The sequence below is a fragment of the Haematobia irritans genome, chromosome 1 (genome assembly GCF_050003625.1).
Source record: "Haematobia irritans isolate KBUSLIRL chromosome 1, ASM5000362v1, whole genome shotgun sequence".
Taxonomy (NCBI): domain Eukaryota; kingdom Metazoa; phylum Arthropoda; class Insecta; order Diptera; family Muscidae; genus Haematobia; species Haematobia irritans.
Genome location: NC_134397.1, coordinates 46170803 through 46193566, shown reverse-complemented (window position 1 = coordinate 46193566; position 22764 = coordinate 46170803). Strand labels below are relative to the sequence as shown.

General features: G+C 34.2%; 1 protein-coding gene across 3 annotated transcripts in view; it reads right to left on the bottom strand.

Annotated features, from left to right (window-relative positions):
- Positions 1 to 724: 724 nt before the first annotated feature.
- htl (heartless) overlaps positions 725 to 22764 on the bottom strand; it is an 88002-nt gene continuing 65962 nt past the window's right edge. For all 3 annotated transcript variants that reach the window (XM_075290176.1, XM_075290178.1, XM_075290177.1), the window contains exons 2-3: positions 15151 to 15447; positions 725 to 7228 (exon numbers count right to left, since the gene is read on the bottom strand). In XM_075290176.1, coding sequence (XP_075146291.1) covers positions 4585 to 6798 — 2214 coding nt within the window. In that variant the 5' untranslated portion in view covers positions 6799 to 7228; positions 15151 to 15447 and the 3' untranslated portion in view covers positions 725 to 4584. The remainder of the gene's footprint in view (positions 7229 to 15150; positions 15448 to 22764) is intronic.

The window sequence follows — 22764 nt, the reverse complement described above, 5'->3', positions numbered from 1 at the left end:
ATACTATTGTAAATTTTTATAAACATTCAATCATTTCTATTTCACTTGTTTTGGAAAGTGTGATTTTAATATGGCTTTTGTGAATATTGTTTTTTCGACGAAGAATAGAGTAACTAATGTTGTCACAAAATGAAGGAAACCACAAGGTTACAAGCTGGTCAAAGTACGGTATATAGAGTTGGTTGGCGGTTAGGATACCGTAGCAAGAGTTGGCTTCACCCAGTGGAAGGGCTCTGAAAAAAGTGATGATGTGTCATCGGTCGGAAAGGTGATAGCCATCATTAGCTTGGATTCACAAGGTGTGATCCACGTCAAATACACACAGAAACTTTTCCAATGAATATTCTAATTGAATATTTTTTCTTTGGATTTTTTTGCGACGGGATAATAAAGTTGGAGAATTGCTGGCTAGGCTAGATTAGGTACTTATTTTGTTTGGCCCTATACACAGAAAAAAATTCACGAAAACTTTTCCAATTAAAATCTTAATTGAGTTTTAAAAAGTATTCAATTAAAAATTTAATTGATTCAACAAATTTTTTAATTGAAACAAAAATCAATCACACAAATTAATAGTATCAATTAATTTTTTAATTGGATCAATTAATTTTTTAATTGACTGTCAATTAATTTTTTAATTGATACTATCATTTCTGTGATTGAAGACATTTCAATTAAAAAATTAATTGGATCAATTAATTTCGTGATTGAATCAGAAAAAAAATTTTTGTGTGTATATATGGGCCCCAAAACCTACATGAAGTAGCTCCCAAAAAATTATAAGGAAAATGACAACACCAAAATGTCAATAATTTTTTTGGGGAGTAAGTTTATATTATCTTTTAACCCAAATATTTCAAATCAAAATAAACCCCAACTGCCTTTTTGGGATTGTGCCAAATGTGCCCTACTTTCGCATTCTGGGATTTGACGATGGTGGCAACTATACACATGATTGTATAGTCTTCGCTCAAGGTTTAGTTTTTGCTTGGCGTTCTACGGCCGGGGTTTAATATTTTCTCCTGTGGATAGAGTCCAAAATGGGCTAGCGTCATTCCCAAGAGATTCGTACTCAGTAAAGCACATTTAAGTTAATCTTCATAAAACTTCATACTATTCCATCAGTTAGGGTTCATTTTCACTCAGTCTTTTGAATCAACAAAGAATATGTACAGTAATTTTATTTTGAGGTCGATTTTCATGCTTCAGTTACATTTTGTTGGGGCTCATTTTCATGAAGCTTATATACATTATGGAGCGTCACTCCACATTTTCGATTTTGTTTCACTTGGGCTTTCAGGCTCATTTTCGTGGGTCCCATTTTCATACCGCCATTTGGGTTTGATTAAAAAACATGTTGAATCAATTAAATTTTTAATTGACAAATTTTAAAAATTCAATTAAAATGTTAATTATGAACATTTTGTGATATTTTTTATGTGTAATCAATTAAATTTTTAATTGATAAGTTTTAAAAATTCAATTTTAAAATTTTAATTAGAAAAATATTTGTGATATTTTTTATGTGCAATTTAGATCAATCTGGTGAATATTTCGCCTTGAATATGCTTTGCTAAAACCTGGAATAGTCTCGTCCTTATCTGGGAAGATTTTTTATTTCATTTCACAAGCATCTACACCCTCAAAAAAAATCGCTTCTTTAACATATGTTCCAAACATATTTTGCAGGAAGCACATATATTATTGCATACTGCCGAAACATTAATATGTTTGTTTTATGTGAACATATTATATGTTTGGAAGCATTTTGAGCCAAAAATATTATATGCCTGGAAGAATTTTTCCCAAACACGATTGTGCTCATTCCCTAACATACTCGTAATTTTCACTTCCACGAAATTTTTTAGTTATTGGCACCTTTCTCTGTAATACAAATAATGTTGAAGAAATTATTCACTTTTATAAATTTTTTAAATTTTACCTTTCGCCTGCACGGAGAATCGAACCGAGGACCATACAGTTTGTAAGCCAACACACTATCCACTGGGCTACGTAGCTGTTATAGTCACCAGTAGATAATTATCGTTTTAAGTTACATTTATATAGCATAGTTTGCAGCGCCCACGAGCCTATGCAAACATAACATTATTTAACAGAAACATACATTTGTTTGCCACGTGGAGCAGTGGTTAGCATGTCTGCCTTGCACGCAAAGGGTGGGTCGTGGGTTCAATCCCTGCTCCGACCAAACTTTTTTTTTTTTTTTTTTTTTTTTTTTTTAATTTACACATTTATATTTATACTATATTAATTTTTTTTAAATGAAACTTCGAAATGTGCGTTATTAAAGATTTATAGTCAGTAACAGTGCTTGATATAAACGAAATTGACTGATTTTTGGATAAAATATTATTTTTTATTGCAAAAATAACAATCTTGTAATAAAAACCTGTTTTTGTACAAAACTTTAAAATTTGGAAGGAATTCAAAAACTAACAAAAGAAGAACGTGGAGTCGAGTATAAACATACATACATAATTTTATAATATTAACATAAATTTATTTAGGAGTGAACAGTTTTTACTAGCATTTAACATCATCGCTCTAAAATTCCTTTTATTTTTCTTTAATAATTCATTTTAAAGAAAATAAACTTTTTAAATTGTTTTAGCTGTAAAACTCGAACTTAATGCCCGCTTTTATATTTGTCAACTCCTCGTGGACTACTTTTTAATAAAGAGGAACTAAACTTTGTTTTTTTACATTTTACTGTGTAATTTTTCACTATTTCCTCCTTATTTCATTTTACTGTCCCAACTCTAAAAAGAGTATAGTGCCCTTTCGTTATTTTTATGAAGACCCCTGATTTCTTTTAACGAACCAAGAAAAAAATTGTGCCCATAATGCCAAAATAATAAACAAAACACATGTCCACACATACATAAAATGCTGCTCTCAAGGCGAAAACATAAGCTGTTTCTTTTTCAAATGTCTATTCTCTTGGTTCAGAATGTATATTCTCTTTATTCAAATTAAATAATATTTAGACTTAAACATATCAAATTTTTGGCCTTATCATAAAACAGTTTTCCGAAACAACATACAAGCGGTTTCACAGAAATTGTTCTCTTTTGACTCTTTTGCTGTGTTATATTGATATCTTTCGTCAACTCTCCCGGTTTCCATCTCTATTTCTCTCTATACTCTCTCTGTCGCTTTGAATAAAATATCACAACATATGTATGTTTAGTCGAAATTTGTAAATTTATATATGTTTGTATTCACACATATGATTTTTATGAAACATTCATGCCCCAAACATAATATATTCTAACATATTAACATAGATGTCCCAAACATTTAGTGTTAGTTTAGGAACATTACATGTTCGCACTTAAATATATTGTGGTTTAAAATCGTGCCCGAAACACATTTTGTTTATATCGGAACATATGAAAAACATATTTTTCTAACAGTGTATAAAGGACATTTGTTACCCGATTCGTCAGAGTTTTCTAATATAGCTTTCTTGTGAAAACACAGATCCATGTACTGAATAACAATTAGTAAAAAAGAAATGCAGTTAAAGAAGAAAAGGCTTCGAAACTGCTATATATATAAGGTACTTGAATATTAATTGTGCTACTAGCATCCTCAAAACAATCTATTCCTTAAAAAATTGGATCTCTTGAACCTCGATCTGTTATAAGTCAAACCAGATGTATTGGTTTCCTTATAAGTGAATATTTAGAAAAACATACAAATTCACAATAATTTTGCATTATTTATATTTTCATTAATAACTTAATAATACAGATTATTTATTCACATTTGAAGCCTTAAATTTTAAAGATTTACAACTATTCAACTTAAACTATAATCATTTGGTTTATACAAAATAAAACTTATAATTATCATAAGATTTATTTATTTTATTGTATAGTTTTGTTTTCTTTTTTTTGTATTTTTATTTTTTTTTATATTTGGAAATAGTAGAGTAAATATTAATTGTACAGACTTTTCGTATAGAGGGGATAAATGTTCATATATTCATTCTCTATTGTAATGCTTAATACTAATCTTTGGATTATTTAGCTGTTCTTGGTTTTGGTAATTTGTTTGGTATAGTTTATTATAATAATGCCATTATATAAAAGTAAGTATGCTTTGATAAAAGAATAAGTAAGAGAGACTGTAAATAGTATGGGAAACATAGATTCTTAAGAAAATTATATTAATAATATTTACAAACAATTTTGGGTCATAAAAGTAGTTTAGATTTCATTGAAATCTTTTTCGTAATATAAATACATTTGAAACAAAAATTCAATAAATTTGAGATTTTTTATAAGCTATGAGAATACTAAACTCCTTAAATGTATCAATAAAAAATAATTTACAATAAATTAATATTATTTAAAAAAATATATAACAAAAACCTTAAATAAGACTATTTACACTAGCTACACAATACAGGTAAATAATAAAAACAACCATGGGTAAATATATGGAGTTTTTTTTTTTGTTTTATAGAAAAGTAATCTAAAATTCGTATGTACTCTTAACGAAATCCTAAGGATACTGTATTTTCTCTTAATATTCGAGGGAAATCTCACCTGATTTTCATTTATAATGATAACGCATGGATTCAGCATCGGACTCTTCTTCATCACTCGACGATGGTGGAGTTTCCAAATTCGCCACCGCCACATCTAGATAGTCTTCATTACTCAGCAGTAGCTTATCCAGATTCTCTACAATCTCTGAGAAAGTAGGTCTCGCATTACCATCAAAATGCCAACATTGACGCATTAGCATATAGATATTCAGCGAACACTTAGCAGGTTTTTCCATACGCTGCCCTGACATTAGATAACTGTAGAGTTCTTCGGCTGACATTATTGTGGGATAGGGTTGAGCTCCAAATGTCATAATTTCCCATAGTAAAATACCATAGGACCAGACATCACTTTGAGAATCATAGAATTTCTCTTGCAGTGATTCGGGAGCCATCCATTTAATGGGTAAACGACCATTGGTATTTTTACGATAATAATCGGTATCTTGAATATCTCGAGCTAAACCAAAATCGGCTATCTTCATGACATAATCATCGGAGACTAGAACATTACGGGCAGCCAAATCACGATGGATGCAACGACGTGAGGCCAAATATTCCATGCCCCTGGCAATTTGAAAGGCAAAGGATATTAAATGTTTCTCAGTCAAACGATGTTGGGGAGGTGTTAGATTGCCATCCTTATCGTATTCCTTAATGGGACGATTTTTATTGAGGAAATCTTTGAGATTGCCATGAGGAGCAAATTCTACAATGACATAGAGGGGTCCATTTTGAGAGCAGCATCCCAGAAGATTGATGATATTGATGTGTTTTCCTATGATTTTCATTACCTCCATTTCTCTTACCAAACTGGCTATATCATCATCGGTATGACCTTCTTTGACCATTTTAACAGCTACTATGGAATTATTGACTTCAGCCATAACCACTCGGCCAAAAGCTCCTTCACCCAAAGTGGCTCCTAAGATCAAATTATTTCTAGGTATTTCCCAATTTGAATCCAAGGGGAATTCATATTCATTGAAGGGGGCTGGTTCGGAATTGGAGCTCTGTAAAACTGTGGTTCTTTGTTTTTCTATTTTAACTACAGGCATAATCATGGCATCCATGGATCCTGAAGAATCTCCCGAGGCAGGTTTATACACAATAACCTTCTTGGTCCATTGGTGTACAGTCTCTATGCGTTGCTTCAACAATTTCTCATGTTTCATCTTACGCCATACATAGTAGATGAATATGGCCAATAGTAAGAGCATCAACAAAATCACTGTGGCCACTACCACTTCCCACAAGGTCTGCGATCGTATAACTTTCGATACTTTAGTTTCACTGGGATCCAAAACCCTTAGATAGGCATTTGTTATGGATTTCCCCAAGCCATTCATTTCCATGCATGTATACCAACCCTCTTGTTCCCGAGTGACATTTTCAAAAGTCAAAACATCTTCTATACCCTGCAGCACCGTGCTATTCGTAGAACAATGGGTGGCATTGCAAGGTGTAAAAGTCCAACTTTTCATACTAAACAAATCCGAAAGATATTCACATTCCATTTCTCCACTTTCATTAATGAACAATGTAAGATTTGAGGGAGCCTTGAGGACTATGGGTTTATGATTGACTCGATCACTGATATGGAGTTTTGTGGTATGATTTATACATCCCAAGGGATTACAAACTTTGCACGTGTATAATCCAGAATCTGAGGGTACTAAATCTTCCATTAATATGGCCCATTTGGTTTTCTTAACACGGCCCACACTTCTGGCTATCTTCGTGCCATTCAATAGCCACGTAATGTTTGGCTCAGGTTTTCCTATGGCTGGACAGCTCAATTGTATAAAACTACCCGAAGGTTTGGGATAGATATTTCTTAGGTTTTTGGGATTTTTAAACCTCGGCATAAAATCCCCTTTCTCATCGGTATCTCTTTCATTGTTCTCATTATCATCTGCCGTTCCGCGCTCATTATTATCTTGATTATTATCCATTACATTATCCAAAAGAGAATCCGATCGTTTTTGTATATCCACATTTGGTGAAGAGTAACCATAATCATAATCTGTTGTATCACTTGCTGCTGAACGTCTGGCCATAGCCTCCACCGATTGTATGTGGAGTGTAGTAAATGTAGCGATAACGGTTAAGGTAATGATTAACCATCGTTTTGAATTAAATATGGCCGTATAAACCGAATGTTTTGCTTGTCTATTTGCTGCTGGACACGGATGCGGATGTCGTGTTCTTAACGCCATGATGGGCAACTAGGAAATGTTTGCTTTATCGTTGTTGAAGACTATTAGGTGCTGCTATGTAAGGAGAGAAGAAATACCCCGAACACCAAAGATTCCTTTTAAGAGATCTGTTAGACTCTCTGTTATACTCAATACTGGTGTGTGTGTGTAGTTGTGAATTTTGGAAATCCTCAAAACACTGAATGCATAGGTAACAGCACTGTGATATTTTGGGATATTTTTAAAATAGCACTCTCTGTGAGTTGGTGTTTCTGTCAGTGAGTTCTTCGCTCTTTATCTCTCTCTCTCCCACTCTTCTATTCTTGTGTTTACTTTTATAATGACACGAGCTATTGATATATGTGGGTGTATAATAACATCAGTGTTGTCTGTTGAGCGCGTTTTTTCTTTAGCACTTTTATTTTTCATGAGGTACAATTTTGTTGAATTTCTGGAATTATACAGAAACAAAAAATTGATTAATAAAAAAAAAAATATGTATATACTGTTTATAGGTTTTAAAACATTGATTGACAGTCATGGAATTTGTTTAAAATATGGTATGTGAACACTGTCATTTCTGTGTAGCATTTCCAAAAATATTTAGTGTTACATATAATAATAGACATTCTTGTAACTTTGTAATTTTCTCTGTAATATCCCGAGATAGAGGTTTTTAAACTCTATGTAGGAACTTCTGTCCGTCCATTTGTCAATTCAAACCATGGTACAAACATGTCGGATCATATTTAGGTTCAGCCACCGTGGTGCAATTGTTAGGGAGCCACCGTGGTGCAATGGTTAACATGCCTGCCTTGCATACGATTCCTGCTTCGACCGAACACAAAAAAGTTTTCAGAGGTGGGTTATCCCACCTCAGTAATGCTGGTGACATTTCTGAGAGTTTCAAAGCTTCTCTAAGTGGTTTCACTGCAATGTGGAACGCTATTCGGACTCGGCTATAAAAAGGAGGTCCCTTGTCATTGAGCTTAACGTGGAATCGGGCAGCACTCAGTGATAAGAAGAGAAGTTCACCAATGTGGTATCACAATGGACTGATTAGTCTAAGTGAGCCTGATATATTGGGCTGCCACCTAACCTAACCTAACCTAGGTTCAGAGAAAGTTCGATCTCATTGTGTAGGTGCCACATAAAAATTGGTTCATATAAGACACATACAGGGTGGCTTATATGTATTGCAACCAACTTTAGGTTGCTTTCATTTCTAAACCACTCATCTGACAGCTGATAGATTTATTTCACTGATAGTCCAAAAGCTTACAAATTCATTTTGATCTATTGTATTCAGAAAGTTATTCGTGATGAAATTCAAGCGTGATAATGTGATTTGTTTTATATTTGGCTGGAAACCCACGATTGGCTATCGTTAGAACATTCCAGCGTTTTCTTCGCGTACCATTGCACGTTACCGTGATGCTGGCAGTGTTGCATCGCTTTCAAAAAGTGGGCGAATAAAAGGTTACAACACTAGACATGATCCGAAAATTGAAGGCCAGATTAACAGGTCAACATATTTCCCTTCAAGAGCGATACAACGATTATAACGACCTTCCAATTTTTTGATACCATTTTGGTAGTACTCCTTCGGTTTTGCCTCAAAATAGGCCTCAGTTTCGGCAATCACCTCTTCATTGCAGCCAAATTTTTTCCCTGCGAGCATCCTTTTGAGGTCTGAGAACAAGAAAAGTCGCTGAGGGCCAGATCTGAAGAATACGGTGGGTGGGGAAGCAATTCGAAGCCCAATCCATGAATTTTTGCCATCGTTCTCAATGACTTGTGGCACGGTGCGTTGTCTTGGTGGAACAACACTTTTTTCTTCTTAATATGGGGCCGTTTTGCCGTGATTTCGACCTTCAAACGCTCCAATAACGCCATATAATAGTCACTGTTGATGATTTTTCCCTTCTCAAGATAATCGATAAAAATTATTCCATGCGCATCCCAAAAAACAGAGGCCATTACTTTGCCAGCGGACTTTTGAGTCTTTTCACGCTTCGGAGACGGTTCACCGGTCGCTGTCCACTCAGCCGACTGTCGATTGGACTCAGGAGTGTAGTGATAGAGCCATGTTTCATCCATTGTCACATATCGACGGAAAAACTCGGGTGTGTTACGAGTTAACAGATGCAAACACCGCTCAGAATCATCAACACGTTGTTGTTTTTGGTCAAATGTGAGCTCGCGCGGCACCCATTTTGCACAGAGCTTCCGCATATCCAAATATTGATGAATGAGATGACCAACACGTTCCTTTGATATCTTTAAGGCCTCTGCTATCTCGATCAACTTCATTTTACGGTCGTTCAAAATAATTTTGTGGATTTTTTTGATGTTTTCGTCGGTAACCACCTCTTTCGGGCGTCCACTGCGTTCACCGTCCTCCGTGCTCATTTCATCACGCTTGAATTTTGCATACCAATCAATTATTGTTGATTTCCCTAGGGCAGAGTCCGGAAACTCATTATCAAGCCAAGTTTTTGCTTCCACCGAATTTTTTCCCTTCAGAAAACAATATCTTATCAAAACACGAATATCCTTTTTTCCATTTTTTTTTTCACAATAACAAAAGTTGCTTCACAAAAGACGCTCTATCTCACAAACTAATTGACTTACAGACGTCAAATTTTGACACGAATCATTCGAAGGTTGGTACTATATAAAAATAATATGCATTCAATACTAGCGACACCATCTATGTATCAGATCGGGGACTTATCAGGCAACCTGTTAGAACGTGCTTGAGAGCAAAACATTTGGCGAGAACGGATGCACCATATATTGAAAAATGAGTTTGGACTAAAAACCATTGAAGTTCAAAAACGTGTTTGCCGATGCCCAAAACTGGAAATAGCCTGACAGGAAAGAGTCAAGAAGATGCTTCGCTTGTACGTAGTGGCAGTTAATGAATGAGAAACCATTTCAAACAATGAACAAACAAAGTGACCAGGTTTACTTGCCAAAGAGGACAGTTAAAAGTTAATCTTTCGATTGGCTACCAGAACTCAAGCGCCACCGATGATAATGGTGTGGGCCGCGGCCACAGCCAATAGACTCTCTTTGTTCGTATTCGCCGACTTTAACTCCTCGGTCTACTTTAACCAATAAATGGCGAATATTATGGGGAAATGTCCTAAAGACCTTAGCAGACAAACATTTTGACCACAGACTATGGATATCCCAACAGACACTCAGCACGTCAACCAAGAATAGCTTAAAAATTGGAATCCTCGCTTCATTTCTATCGCACAATGGCCACCAGAATCTCTGGATGTAAATCTTTTGGACTTTCGCGCCTGGAGCAGTAAGGTTGGTACTTAAAACTACCAAAGTGTCCATTATCTCAAGATGGCGCTTCGCCGGGAATGGACCAAAATACCGCAGGGCCACTTTCGTGCAGCATGTGATGGCTTTGTTGGCCGTTTGAAGGCCATAATTCGTGCTAGGGGTAGGCAATTCGAATATACCGATTCTAAAATTTGATATTATTTCTTGCTTTTGAACAATAAAATTAAAAACAAAAAAATTGAATGATAACGTTTTACTCTGTTACATTATATATCAGCCACCCTGTAGTTCTTAGTAAACAAATTAAAAAAATATTCTGTTGTGTTACATATCAGTCACCATGTATTTCTCAGAAAAGGTCAACAAAAGTTGTGAAGTGACATTAAACTTTCCTTACTTATTATCTTCGCTGGTATATTGACAACACTGTTATTTCCTTCAAATAAAAAGCATCTGTTAACATATCTATCCCTCTCTGTTCTATTGTCAGCTCCTGTTATATGAGTAATATTTATGTTATAGTATTTGTGATCTATCCTTCATACATTTTATGATGTTAAAGTTTAAGGAAAATTTTCGTTCTTTACTGTTTTGGTGTTGTTGTGTTCCCTTTCTCACATTTCACTCTAATTTCAAGTGGGTTTATTTGCCAGAGGGTTTGTTTTGTTGGGCTGATTCCTTGCTTTGCTTTCCAATATGACAACTATGTGGTTTAGTGGTCGTTGTTGTTGTTGTTCTTGCCAATGCTGCAGATGTAGTGGGTGAACGTGCTGTCAGGCCACATATGTTGCAAGTATGTTGATGTCATTTAATGATCTCCTCCTGTCTCAAGATCTGTTAGCAGCTCTGTCTCTTGCTCTCTGTCTCTCCACCTCTCTTTTTCTATCCCTCGTCGTTAGTGGGTGCTATTTTCCAATGGGTAATGCACCGGAAATCCACTTTAGAAAATGAAGAAGAAGACGATGAATATGAAATGAAGGAAAGATATTTTCTTTAAAGTTGTTGCTCAAAATTTATGATGCGATCTGTTGCTGCAGTTGTTTTTGTTGTTGTTCTGTGGTAGTGATGCTGGATACTGTTTATGCTTCAGTAGTCCTCGTCATTTTTTTCAGTGATCTTTGGCAACATGTGTTCTTTTGTCTATATTTAAATATATTCTATATTTTCTGAGGCTAATGCTGTCTTGGATACTGCTGTTGATGTTGCGGCTGCTGTACGTTCAATTGATGATCATCATAGCTGGCCCTAGATATCATTAAAACACATAAACGTTTGTATGTCATTTGCCGCTTTTTTGGCCCTCCAACTACCTCACGTTTGGCGAAATATTCCTGATCAATGAACTCACCAAATGGTTAAATACACAGGAAAAAATATATAAAACAAGTAAGGAAAGTCTAAAGTCAGGCGGGGCCGACTATATTATACCCTGCACCACTTTGTATATCTAAATTTTCGATACCATATCACAACCGTCAAATATGTTGGGGCCTATATATAAAGGTTTGTCCCAAATACATACATTTAAATATCACTCGATCTGGACAGAATTCGATAGACTTCTACAAAATCTATGGACTCAAAATTTAAGTCGGCTAATGCGCTAGGGTGGAACACAATGTTGGTAAAAAGATATGGGAAACATTTAAATCTGAAGCAATTTTAAGGAAACTTCGCAAAAGTTTATTTACGATTTATCGCTCAATATATATGTATTAGAAGTTTAGGAAAATTAGAGTCATTTTTACAACTTTTCGACTAAGCAGTGGCGATTTTACAAGGAAAATGGTATTGGTATTTTTACCATTTTTGTCGAAATCAGAAAAACATATATATGGGAGCTATATCTAAATCTGAACCGATTTCAACCAAATTTGGCACGCATAGCTACAATGCTAATTCTACTCCCTGTGCAAAATTTCAACTACATCGGAGTTAAAAATTTGCCTCTGTGGTCATATGAGTGTAAATCGGGCGAAAGCTATATATGGGAGATATATCTAAATCTGAACCGATTTCAACCAAATTTGGCACGCATAGCTATAATGCTAATTCTACTCCCTGTGCAAAATTTCAATTAAATCTGAGTAAAAGATTGGCCACTGTGGTCATATGAGTGTAAATATGGGGAGATAAATCTAAATCTGAACCGATTTCAATAAAATTTGGCACACTTGACTACACCACTAATTGTACTCCTAGTGCAAAATTTCAACCAAATTGGGGTAAAACTCTGGCTTCTGGGACCGTATTAGTCCATATCGGGCGAAAGGTATATATGGGAGCTATATCTAAATCTGAACCGATTTCAATAAAATTTGGCACACTTGACTATAGTACTAATTATTCTTCTTGTGCAAAATTTTAAGCAAAGTAAGGTAAAACTCTGGCTTCTGGGGCCATATAAGTCCATATCGGGCGAAATATATATATGGGAGCTATATCTAAATATATCTAAATCTGAACCGATTTCAATAAAATTTGGCACACTTGACTACACTACTAATTGTACTCCTAGTGCAAAATTTCAACCAAATTGGGGTAAAACTCTGTCTTCTGGGACCGTATTAGTCCATATCGGGCGAAAGGTATATATGGGAGCTATATCTAAATCTGAACCGATTTCAATAAAATTTGGCACACTTGACTATAGTACTAATTGTTCTTCTTGTGCAAAATTTTAAGCAAATTAGGGTAAAACTCTGGCTTCTGGGGCCATATAAGTCCATATCGGGCGAAATATATATGGGAGCTATATCTAAATCTGGACCGATTTCTACCAAAATCAATAGGGTTCTATTCTGAGCCAAAAAACATACTTGTGCCAAATTTGAAGTCGATTGGACTAAAACTGCGACGTAGACTTTGATTACAAAATGTGTTCACGTACAGACGTACATGGCTATATCGACTCAGGAGCCCACCCTGAGCATTTTTGCCAAAGACACCATGTGTCTATCTCATCTCCTTCTGTGTGTTGCAAACATATGCACTAACTTATAATACCCTGTTCCACAGTGTGGCGCAGGGTATAAATATAAAATTTGTTTACCTTCTATAAATTTATGAATTTTAAAGGAAATTTCTTGAATTCGTCAGGAAGAAATATCGGGTGGCTTATATATATAATGCAACAAAGTAAAGAACAAAATTTTTTCCTTTTTATTTTTAGTCCAAAAATAAAAACGTAAAATTTTAGAACAAGTTTAGATTTGTTCGAATTGGGTAACTCTGACATGAATTATGGCCTTCAAAAAGCCGACACACGCTGCATGAAATTCGCTTCATGGTATTTTGTCCAATGCCTGGTCAAAATACCATGAAACGATCTGGAGATGATCGACTCTTTGGTACTTTTTAGCGCTAACCCTACTTTCCAATAATGCCCCAGGCGAATTATGGCCTTCAAAAAGCCGAAACACGCTGCATGAAATTCGCTTCATGGTATTTTGCCCAATGCCCGGCGTAGCGTCGTCTGGAGATGATCGACTCCTTGGTATTTTTTTAGTGCTAACCTTGCTCTCCGATAATGCTTCAGGGGCAAAACTCCAATGGATTGAGATCCGGCGATTTTGGTGGTTTAAAAAAATAAAATGAACAATGGAATAAATCTGTCAGCTGTCAAACGAGTGGTTGGTATCATCAATACATATCATCCACCCTGTAACTTACAGAAACAGTAGTACTAAGCACGAAATCATTTATTTTCGAGTTGAAATTTTAAAATTTAATTTTATTAATTAATTTGGTGATTAAAATCAACAAAAGGTTTGTCCATTTACTTCTGTAGTATTGAACTAAACAAGTTTATCCATGGGAAAATAAGAGCCCCGAGCAGTGTTACCGTTGTGCCATTTTTTTTTCCAGCGTTGATACTTTAGTGCCACTTTTTTGATTTACCACAATTTCATACTTTTTCATATCTTTGCCACCTTTTTGTCATGTTGTGTCACTTTTTAACTAATTTCTTTTTTGTCGGAAATAGTATTAGGTTAAAAATTACTTTTTTTTTAAAGATTTTGCGATATGTTAGGTTAAGAGTTGGATTTAATACAATTTGCTTTGATTTGTATTAAATCTATCAACATATAATCCATAGAGGCGTTGGTTGATTAAATGAATAAATAAATAAATACGTGTCCCGATCCTTATGAAATAATGGAGTTAACGCGTCTAATGCTATTTTCCAAAGCACTTTTCCCTTCTCATATCATGGTATTTTAAAGCGAAGACATGAATCGCCTGAATGTATGCAAACTAATTAATAAATTTTACTCCACAGAGGTACCAATACCTAAAAGAGATTTCGAAATTCTGTATAAAAAGAAACGAATATGAATGATTTTAATACCTATTTTTCATTTATGGAGAAAATAGGAATAACCTATGCCACTTTTCTAAAATTATGTGCCACCTTTTATTGCGAATGACACTTTTTGTGTCGGTTTTTATAAATTGTCAACGGTAACGCTGGATACGAGAACTCAAATAAAACACGAAAATATTTGCCTACATTCATAATACGCCAGTGCCAGTTTTTATTGCGAATGACACTTTTTGTGCCACTTTTGTCAACAGCAACGCTGTCTCCCAGACTTCAAAACCAAAATGAAAAATTTTTTCTCCATTCAAAATGCCTCCCATAGTTTTTTCTCAGTGTTTTCCCAAAGAATCCAGAGAGGATATGAGATATGAGGTGATCGACTTCATTGACAATTTTCTCTGCTTAGCGATGATGGATGGACTATTGATGTGACAACAAAGCCACAGATAATATTTTGTTGTTATTATACAACATAGTTGTTGTAATTATGTCAAAAATAATGATGACAAGATATAGAAGAAAATGTGGTGATGGAGGCACCGTCTGCTGTAAAGAATATTCGTTTTGACACGGGGCCTACACCTTTACCTTCTAGAGCCATCAAAAAGTTATGAAGTGAAGATCTTTGCGGGAAAGAGAAAAAAACGACGAAAATGTTTCCAATTTATTTTCTTTTAGTTGCAATCCATTTTCCCCACCCCTTTCGGTTAATTAGCCTATGTTACTTCATTTGTGTCATTTACCTTGGAGAAACTAAATCAATCTTTGTCATCCATTTCTGGGTATATGTTGGCCAACTATTTTTGGGTGTAGTAGGTGGGTGGTGGTGGAGATAGGATTTTTGATCTGGTGTTGATGAATTTATGAGGTTTTCACTCTTTTGGATGATTACGCCTTCCGCTTGTTTGTTGATTTATCTTTAAATCTCATCGAATTTTTCACTTTTCAATATACTTCTTGTCACTCAAATGTCATGTAGATGTGTAGAGGGTCCGTTCTTCTGTGATTAGTTTTTCCTTAGAAATTTTCTAATCTTATATCTGAAATGAAAGGGGAAAAGTGAAAAAATAAGATTATAAATTATGTTTGGAAAAACATTTAAAAAGTAAATGGTGCAATCCATAATATGATAGAGGAGTTGCATATCTCAGATACTTTAAGTAGAATATAAACTTTGCATATTTAAATTAATTAAATAGTGGCACAATATGACAAAAAGGTGGCACAAAATGAAAATATATATTAAAATATGACTATAAACCAGGGCTGTGGAGTCGGAGTCGGAATCGTAAAAATTTTGCTCGACTCCGACTTCGGATAAACTAACAACTACGCAAATTAGTTTCCATTGCGTTATTCTTTAGATCAATGTACGATATGACTGTAAATGGAAAGCAACTTCCAGTTACGGAGATCATTTTATGCTTCCTAGAATGTTACACTAGCGGATGGGCTGAATCGATTCATTTTAATGCCCACCACCATAACAATTTATTTGAAATATTCGAAAATTGAAAATTTTTTTTTTCAAAAATTTATTTCTATAGCAAATTTTTTCAAAAATGTATTTCTATAGAAAATTTTTTCAAAATTTTATTTCTATAGAAAATTTTGTCAACATTTTATTTCTATAGAAAATGTTTTCAAAATTTTAGTTTTAAAGAAAATTTTATCAAAATTTTATTTCTATAGAAAATTTTGTCAAAATTTTATTTCTATAGAAATTTTTTGCCAAAATTTTTTTTCTATAGAAAATTTTGTCAAAATTTTATTTCTATAGAAAAGTTTGCAAAGTTTGATTTCTATAGAAAATTTTGTCAAAGTTTTATTTCTATAAAAAAATTTTCAACATTTTATTTCTATGGAAAAATTTGCAAACTTTTATTTCTATTGATAATTTTCTCAAAAAATTATTTTGAAAACTTTTATTTCTATAGAAAATTTTGCAAAATTTTATTTCTATATAGAATATTGCAAAATTTTATTTCTATAGAAAATTTTGAAAAATTTTATTTCTATTGATAATTTTTTCAAAATTTTATTTCTATAGAAAATTTTACAAAATTTTATTTCTATATAGAATGTTGCAAAATTTTATTTCTATATAGAATATTGCAAAATTTTTTTCTATAGAAATTTTGTTAAAATTTTATGTCTATGGAAAATTTTGTCAAAATTTTATTTCTTAAAAAAAAATTTTCAAAATTTAATATCTACAGAAAATTTTCTCAAAATTTTATTTCTATATCCAATTTTCTCAATCTCAAAATTTGAGATTTTATCGAAATGTAGATCTAAATACTAAGTTGTGCAGAGTATATTATAGTCGGCCGTCCAACTTCAGACTTTCTTTATTTGTTTTTTACTAAAATTGTGTTTCGTCCCATAACGTTAGATTTAAATTTTAGGTACACAGATTTTGTTCAAGTGTATACAATTTTGTCTAAATCGGTTCAGGTTCAAATTCATGCATATGGGAATATAAACCTTTATATAGCTCGCATTTATGGTACCCCCCCAATAGAACTACAAATCAGTGGTTTTAAAATGAGATTTAGTTATTTTACCCGGAGTCGACTCCGGAGTCGGAGTCGAGGCTGATGAAAAATGCTAGAGTCGGAGTCGGAGTCGAGCAAAATTGGCTCGACTCCACAGCACTGCTATAAACAGTATTTTGCTCTTCTTAGAAAATCAAAGGAAAATGTGTTGTCATAAGCTAACGAAGCGGATTTAGCTATTAAGGGAAAATTCCCACTTACATTAAGAGATATCATACATAGAGCCTTCCCATTGATTGGGAAATTTGTGACGAGGAATGGCCTAAGGGTAAATTCTTTAAAGAATGAAAACAATTTTTTGTATTGCATTTTTCAAAGACGGAAAAAAATGTTTGTTTTGCATAGGTTTCCCTTTACAGAGTGTGCTAAATACCTCTGAAGTAATGTTGAATAGGAGGTGGACCTTAAGCTCAATATTGAAGAAAGGGTAAGAGGAAAAGGTAATGCATAAGGCATCTACAGATTTTCTTAATACCATGTTGCATCTATTAACTTTAGACATATTAGCCAAACAGTTATCTGTACTAACGGCTATGCAATAGAGGTGTGCACGTGACACGAAATTGTCGTGACTCACGAAAATTTTCGTGATTCGTGCGTGAGTCACGCTCATGACAACAGCGTGAGTGTGCGTGATTAACAAACCAAAATGTCGTGCGTGAGCGTGAATCACGAAAATAATATCTACGTGAGTGTGCGTGAGTAACGAATTACACTCACGAAAATATTCCTGCTCACCAACATAAAACGCTTAAGAGTAAATTCAATTACAATTTTAGTGACACCTGAGATGTTTGCTCATGTTTTCGGACACTTCGGTAAGGCAAATTAATCATAAAATTATTCGTGAATCACGATATTTTTCGTGAGTCACGGTATTTTTCGTGACTCACGACGTTTTCGTGCTTGAGTGTGCGTGAGTACAAATTTCCTTTTCGTGAGTGTGCGTGAGTCCTACCAAAAAATGTGCGTGAGTATGATTTTTCAGTCGTGAGTGTGCGTGAGCGTGAGTAAAGTATTACTCACGTGCACACGCACGTGCGGTCGAATAAATCGCAATGAGATGACTCACACAGTATGTGATTATATACTCACATACTCGTACAGTGTGATATTTATGTATAGCAACCATCTTTATGTTACTACCATTCATAAAGCGCTCGTCTGACAGTTGAAAGATTTATTCCAGTAACAGTTCATTTTATTGTTTACAACCTTATAAAAGCATTTTGATCTACTGCATTCAGAAATAAAGTTCGTGGTAAAGTCTGATGGTGTAAACGCTTTATATTTGGCTAGAAAATCATAAATTGCTATTGTTAGAAATTTATTCTGAATACATTTTTTGTTTCTCGTACCATTGTTCGTGTTGAAATGGACAAAAGCCATTGAAGGTCCAAAAAGTGCAAGAGCTCACCGATGCACATAGAAAAGTTAGACTGAAAAGAGCCAATGAGTTGCTTCGCTTACACGAATGTGGCCAGTTACTCACCGATGCACAAAGAAAAGTTAGACGAGCCAATGAGTTGTTTCGCTTACAAGATAGTGGCCAGTTACCGCACTTGGCATTCTACGATTAGAAGCCATTCCAAACTTAACCGTTTGTGAAGAAACAGAATGATCTGATTTACTTGCCGCAGAGTTCAGCTTAAAATGTACATCACTACCAGAACTCAAGCGCCACTGATGGTCGCTACCCGCTCGTATTAATCGAACATTGACCACCGAAACAAATGCCATGGACAATCTAACAGGACTCAAAACCATCGCATCCAGCACGCATCGGACAAAAACGTTCCTAATTTCATTTTTAACGAACAATAGCCACCAAAATCTGTGAATTTAAATCGCCTGGTTGATAGTAAAAAACTACAAAAGTGTCAATAGTATCAAGATGAGGCTTCGCCGGGTGTGGGTTTCAATATCGCATAGACACACTTTTTTGTAGTGTATGATGTCTTTTTCGGCCGTTTCAAGATCAAAATTCGTGCCACAGGAATGGCTGCTGGGGAAATGGAAGGGTTGGGCAGATACACTACACACAAAGAAAATTTCATTAAAAGTCAGCCAACGAAAAATTTGCATTGATATAACGAAATATTTTCATTAATACAATGAAAATAATCGTTAATAGTATGAAACGTTACGTCGATTAACACAAAATTCGTTATACTAACGAAAAATTTCGTTGTATTAACGAATTCGTTTCATTGGCTGACTTTTAGCGACACATTTCGTTAATATAACGAAACTTTTTCTATTAGTGTATATATCATTTTTATTATAGAGATCATTCAGACCAATAAAAAGATTTGCTAAAGATGTTTTGGATACGAAATCCTAACAGACCGATTTCACGATTTATTTCAAAACCGCAAATGTCCATACATGTCACAGATTTCAAACGTCTTACTTCGATCTTTAAGATAACCCGAATAGATGAGTTCATTTATATTAAACGTTCCAAATAATCCTTAGTATCTACTTACAGTATTTTTTACTATATTATGTTTGACATTTTGAATTGTCCATGAAATTCTAATACTATTATATGGATATTTTCAATCCTAATTTCCCTAACAGAAGGCATTTAGAAATCCTAATCCTCTTTGTGAAATTCCATTATAAAGTGCTTGAAATGATTTATGAATTTCCCATGGACTTTAGAGGCTGACTAAGAGGCGCGAGTAATTAAACATGTGCGAGGGTATTAAAGGCTCATAAACCCATCCAGGACACATGCCATAGCAGGTAGTCAGCTATTTCATAAATAGTCTATTAGCATTGTCAGGACATTTAAGGATTTCATTCATAATTTTAAGTGTTTTTCCCAAAAACTTGAATTTTTGTTTTGAAAAATAATTTCAAAAAAGTGATACTCTGTAGGCATCTTTAGTAGATTTGCCTGTAATTAATGAATACCATATGGAGAGTTGAGAATAACAGAGTTTGGGATTTATGGCCAACTATGGGATAGTTCGTCTGGCTCCTGTGAAATGAAATTTAACGATGTTTTTGCACTCCTTTTTGGTACGGGATTAATGACAGAGACGGTGATGTGTTTGGCACATGTTAACTATAGAATACATTTTCTTTGGCGAGGATATAAAAATGTAATTCATTTAAATGAACATGAAACGTATAAGTTTTTAGGCCAGGACAAAAACTCAGGCGCCAAAAATATGAACAACTTTTCGGCATGAAAGTTGTTTATAAAATTGATGATGATTTTTTTCAGCAATTGTGTTTGTGGCGACACTGGTTTGAATAACTGACGCACGTTTCGTGTTTGTTTTACTGTCAATCGTCTATTTTAAGTACTAATCGTCTTACAAAATTTCAGGGGGTTTTTATGATAAATAGTCTCCCAAGCAGATCAGTTCAACTAGTACGCTTCCCGAAGATACATTTAGGCGGTCATTAAATATAACGCCCAAGTTCTTCGATGTCTTAACTTGGCAAATTTTAGTGTTGTTAACCCTTAGTACGATTTCATTTTCCAATACGCATTTAGACTTTGTAATAACAAGAAATTTTGATTTTCTTGGGTTGAGACAGAGACCATTAATATATGCCCAGTTAAATAATCTGTCAAGATCGCTATTAATATGCTGTGTACAGATGGCAATTTCATTTTTTATGTGATCCTGTATACAATTGGACATCGTCAGCGTACATATGAATTTTGCAGTGCTGTAAGATTTTGTGTAGATCATTAATATACATGCTGAATAACGAAGAGCCTAAAACAGATCCCTGTGGAACTCCGTTTATATATAATGATATATAATCTTGAGTATAGCATTGTTGGCGTGAAGGAAAATAGCACTACCTTTCATGTAAATGAATGATCATAAAATAATTTGATTACTCGTTTACGTTATTGCAACCAATTCATGCAGTATAGATGCATGAAAGGTAGTGCTATTTATATCTATTAAAATGAGCAATTATATCAGCGCTATGTAGAAGCTGATTTAAATCGGGACATCGCCCACAAAAATCAGCGCTGATTCGGTTGTTTTGTAACCAGATGGTCATTAGCGTAGCTAGACAATTTCCCTAGGGGGGGCTATAGCCCCCCTAGCTAAAAATTTATAGACTGAACTTATAAGTTCAATTATTGTTTTATTTCACAAAAAAGAATACAAAAATATACATCAAAATAATATATAATAAAGCAACTAAAAGTAGTTCCACACTTTTCCCAGCAAAAAAAATGGGATTTGTTTTAAAGGCACAACTTTAAAAGCACTTCCAAAAATGTCCTCACAAAGAAGTTAATTATATTAACTACACAGGAAGTTTTTTACTTCAGTTTTTTCATATTTTAATGCGTAATTTTTGTTTTCTTTTTTCAAATAGTTTAAAAAAGAGTAAGAATAAATAAAATGGTAAAAATTATTCAAATTTTGCCACAAAAATGCTAAATCCATTATAGAAAAATCGATAATTTTTGAAAATATTCAAACAAGCGTTAGAATGCATTAAAAATAATAAAAAAATATAAAAAAAAAATTATAAATTAATGTTTCTTGAAGCTCGGGGTCTTTATAAATATTTATATAATTCTAACAACACTTCGACCAAAAATCAAATAAAAAACGAATAAATAAAAATTATTTATTTGGATAAATATCACACAACGATATGGACCACACCGTAAGAAGTGATGCAAAATTATTGCAACGGCTGTTGAAACGGTGGACATTCGTTCTATGACGAGTTCCTATTACATTCATCGTTTCTCCGCCAATTTTGCACCACTTCCGGACCCAAAAAGAACATTTTCACTTCTTTTTTGGCGACGCTTTTTTGCAGCATTATTAAGATATTAATTTATGAAAGAATAGTTTTAATACCAATTACTATTTTTTAATTAAGATGACTAAACCAGACTATACAATATAATAAAGGGGCTTTACAGCCTGTTTATGTATGTCGAATGACCTCTGTGGATCGACTAAAGTGGAAACAAACAGCTGAATTTATAACCAAACAAGTATATACGGCCGTAAGTTCGGCCAGGCCGAAGCTTATGTACCCTCCATCATGGATTGCGTAGAAACTTCTTCTAAACACTGCCATCCACAATCGAATTACTTAAATTGCGGTAACGCTTGCCGATGGCAAGGTATCTTAAAACCTCCTAACACCATCTTCTAAATTGTATATAAGTCCATACGTGGTATATATTAAATCAAAAAAGATCGATCCAATACGTATATAATTCAGTTTGACAAAGTAGACATAAAATTTTGACAAAATTTTCTACAGAAATAAAATTTTGACAAAATTTTCTATATATATATATAGAAATAAAATTTTCACAAAATCCCAAATCTGGGGATCGGTTTATATGGGCGCTATATATAATTATGGACCGATGTGGACCAGTTTTTGCACGGTTGTTAGAGACCATATACCAATATCATGTACGAAATTTCAGGCGGATCGGATGAAATTTTCTTCTCTTTGAGGCTCCGCAAGCCAAATCTGGGGATCGGTTTATATGGGGGCTATATATAATTATGGACCGATGTGGACCAATTTTTGCATGGTTGTTAGAGACCGTATATCAACACCATATACCAAATTTTAGCTGGATCGGATGAAATATGCTTCTGTTAGAGGCTCAACAAGCCAAATCTGAGGGTCCCTTTATATGGGGGCTATACGTAAAAGTGGACCGATATGGCCCATTTTCAATACCATCCGACCTACATCGATAGCAACTACTTGTGCCAAGTTTCAAGTCGATAGCTTGTTTCGTTCGGAAGTTAGCGTGATTTCAACAGA